The sequence below is a fragment of the Olea europaea genome, unplaced genomic scaffold (assembly GCF_002742605.1).
Source record: "Olea europaea var. sylvestris unplaced genomic scaffold, O_europaea_v1 scaffold1507, whole genome shotgun sequence".
NCBI lineage: Eukaryota > Viridiplantae > Streptophyta > Magnoliopsida > Lamiales > Oleaceae > Olea > Olea europaea.
In genome coordinates, this window is record NW_019232646.1 from 180,365 (window position 1) to 183,101 (window position 2,737).

General features: G+C 39.2%; 1 protein-coding gene across 1 annotated transcript; it reads left to right on the forward strand.

The window, feature by feature from the left end:
* LOC111376456 lies at positions 1-2,737 on the forward strand. Its single transcript, XM_022999414.1, has 2 exons — positions 1-1,294; positions 1,375-2,737. Exons 1-2 carry the CDS (start codon positions 1,121-1,123, stop codon positions 2,686-2,688), a joined length of 1,488 nt encoding a protein of 495 aa, XP_022855182.1. The 5' UTR covers positions 1-1,120; the 3' UTR covers positions 2,689-2,737.

Here is a 2,737-nt window from a genome sequence, read left to right on the forward strand (position 1 = left end):
CTGCTCTCTATTGTTAGGCAACGTATAATTTACTTAATGTATATGTGGAATTATATGACAATTAACTTTCATAAGTGCATTTTGTAATGGTAAATTTATTGCTAAGATTTGAGCTAAATGAAGTTTTTATTTCCTATGTATGTTCTTTTAATACTTTCATTTGTTTAGCAATCATTTAACTATCGCTTAGATTATATTATGGGCTTCAGAACATGCAGTTCTCTTCGTTTCAATGTCAATTTGATGTATGAGGGATAGGAGGAGAGCAAAACTGAGATTTACAAACTAGTATAGCTTTATTACTGTTCCTTATGTAGTGATGTTGGTTTGACACCCTATTGTTTACAAGGCGTATTTAAAGCTCCATTGAAAATGCATTCAATTATTTTGTACCTACTTATATCTTGTTAATGTTCCTTTAATCTTTTTAGTTTTTGAGTTGTGAGGCATTGACATGGTTCCTTCTCCTTTATACGGTAATATTCCCTAATCAAAGCCTTATGACCAAAAGTGGGCTTACCGTCTAGTTAGTAAATTGGGAGGAAACCAAGGGACAATGCAGATCACAAGTTGGAACAAATTTTTGGGTAGGGTGGAGAGCAGAGTAAGCAACAAGTACTCTAAATTTGGCATAACGTATACTTGAGGTTATTCATATTGGCTAATTGTGTTTATGGGCAGTTAGTTCTGTAAGATGCAATCATGCACGATTCCACTTGACTCTAGAAGTTTTTTTTCCTTATTTTGTTGAATAATAGTTTTAAACTAGGGGGTAAGAAAATAAGGAAAAAACTAATTTATTACTGTCTGTGCCTATAACATGATACCCTTTAATATTCACCCATCGTCTAGAAAGTCGAATAGATTGGTTTCTATGACTTTTTATGTTTGGTGAATTTTTTGATATTCATCATTTATTATGAATCGTTAGCGTGGACTGTGGCGTAAGGATGTGCATATGCTGCAATGAATATGACATTATTTCATGTGATTGAATTTTGTCCTCCGTATTTTTATTTCTAAATGTCTTTATTTCTTTACTTTCAACAGAGGGCATTTAAATCTCACTCTTTTGCCTACTTCTAACTTGCGCATCTCATTTAATGGAGATGATGGTTGTATGGAGAGGCTTGCAACGTCAAACCCTGGGGCTCGATGTTCTGGTGTAGAAATTGAAGAAATCTCAGCAGACAAGTCTGGACGTTCTTTCTTATTAAAGAACGCAGTTGGTGAGATTTCTTATTTTTGGTGTTCTGAAAAATCTAAGCTTCTGGGCTGTGAACTGCTCAGAAAGGTAAGACCGGTTAAGTAATTTATTGCATGTGCACTTATTTTTGCAGCTAATTACTAACATTTTTTTCTTCCCGGGCGTAGATGAAGAATTTTCTCGCAGAAAAGCCTTCACTGGCTGAATTAACTGGAATTAGTGAGTCGCGCCTCAACTGTTTTGCGATTCACCTTCGAGCTTATTTGGCTGGATCAGTGATGAATAGTGCTCAAACTAGTCGTGTTTTGTCAGATGCCCCTTCTCTAGATAACTCGGTTGCTTCGTCGCGATTGTCATTCACATCTCCTAAGACTTCTCGTTTTCGGCACAATGGTAGTCAAGGATCGAAGACAAACTTAATGTACCAGGGTAGTCTTAGTCCCAGGTCAAGTTCTTCTACAGGTCTGCCGAGAAGCTTGTCTTTATTAAGGAGTAAAGAAAAAGTGAGCTCGCCCGGGGAGAGTTACATTTCTGTTGTTGACAGCCTAAATGTTGCCTCTCCAAATTGTGCAGATCCACCTAGTTTAACTTGCTTTGAGAAGGACAGGCTTTCTGAATCAACTGGAGCTGACGCGTTTCCTCATTTGAGTTTTCTAGATGTACTTGAGAAATCCACTGACCTGTACCTTTCAGGCCTGGAAGCTCGAGTTCCCTCAAGTTCATCTCGTTTGTCTCCTCACTATTGCTGGTGTCCTCCTGTAACATCAACTTTGCAATATCCTATTGGAACGCCACAGCTGGCCATTTCAATCACTGAATCAGTATCTCTACCTCCGCTTTCTTCTTTTCTATCAACTACCAGGCCATTGAAACCATCCGAGCCCCCTGTAGATTTTCCTCCTTTCCTGCCAGAGCCTTTGGTGAGGTTACCATTGGCGAGGCCAACTTCACAGCAGATCCCAACATTTACGCCTATGATATGTGATCCCATTGTCCATATTCCAGTTATTGATGTTTGCTCCTCTGGTCAAGGATACTTGGTCAGTTCAGGCCCTGCTATATCAACTGTACTTTCACCCTTCAATCCAAGTCTTGTGGAACCCCTCATTCCGGATGCAGAATCAGTTGTGGAAAAAGGTGCGCGGGAGACGCTTCGCATGCTCATCAGAAGCTCTAACGGGCCCAACCCGCAGCTTCTTGATGTGTTGCCTCCTGTCCTCACCAGCAGCAAGGACAATAACATCCTTTCCCTTGGAAGTAGGGGCCTTTATATTGGTACCAGAGATGTTGATGCCATCAGCAATAATAGCATGACAACTCGGGGGTTGGCCTCAGTGTCCGAGAAGTCAATGGGAGGTAGTGTTGGCAAAAGATATATTAGAAGAGATGATTTGGGCTATCAAAATGAGAAGATTAGTGGTTCTGGTCTATCAAATTCTGATGATCATTGTTCAAACTTGAGAGACAATGGAACACTTTGACTGACAATATCGGTTTTTTATTTTTATTTTTATTATTATTATTATTATT

Bases quoted from the DNA above. Each gene is read 5' to 3' on its own strand.
- LOC111376456 (XM_022999414.1), top strand. From the start codon at position 1,121: ATGGAGAGGCTTGCAACGTCAAACCCTGGGGCTCGATGTTCTGGTGTA. The intron at 1,295-1,374 runs GTAAGACCGGTT...TCCCGGGCGTAG, and splicing joins GCTGTGAACTGCTCAGAAAG to ATGAAGAATTTTCTCGCAGA.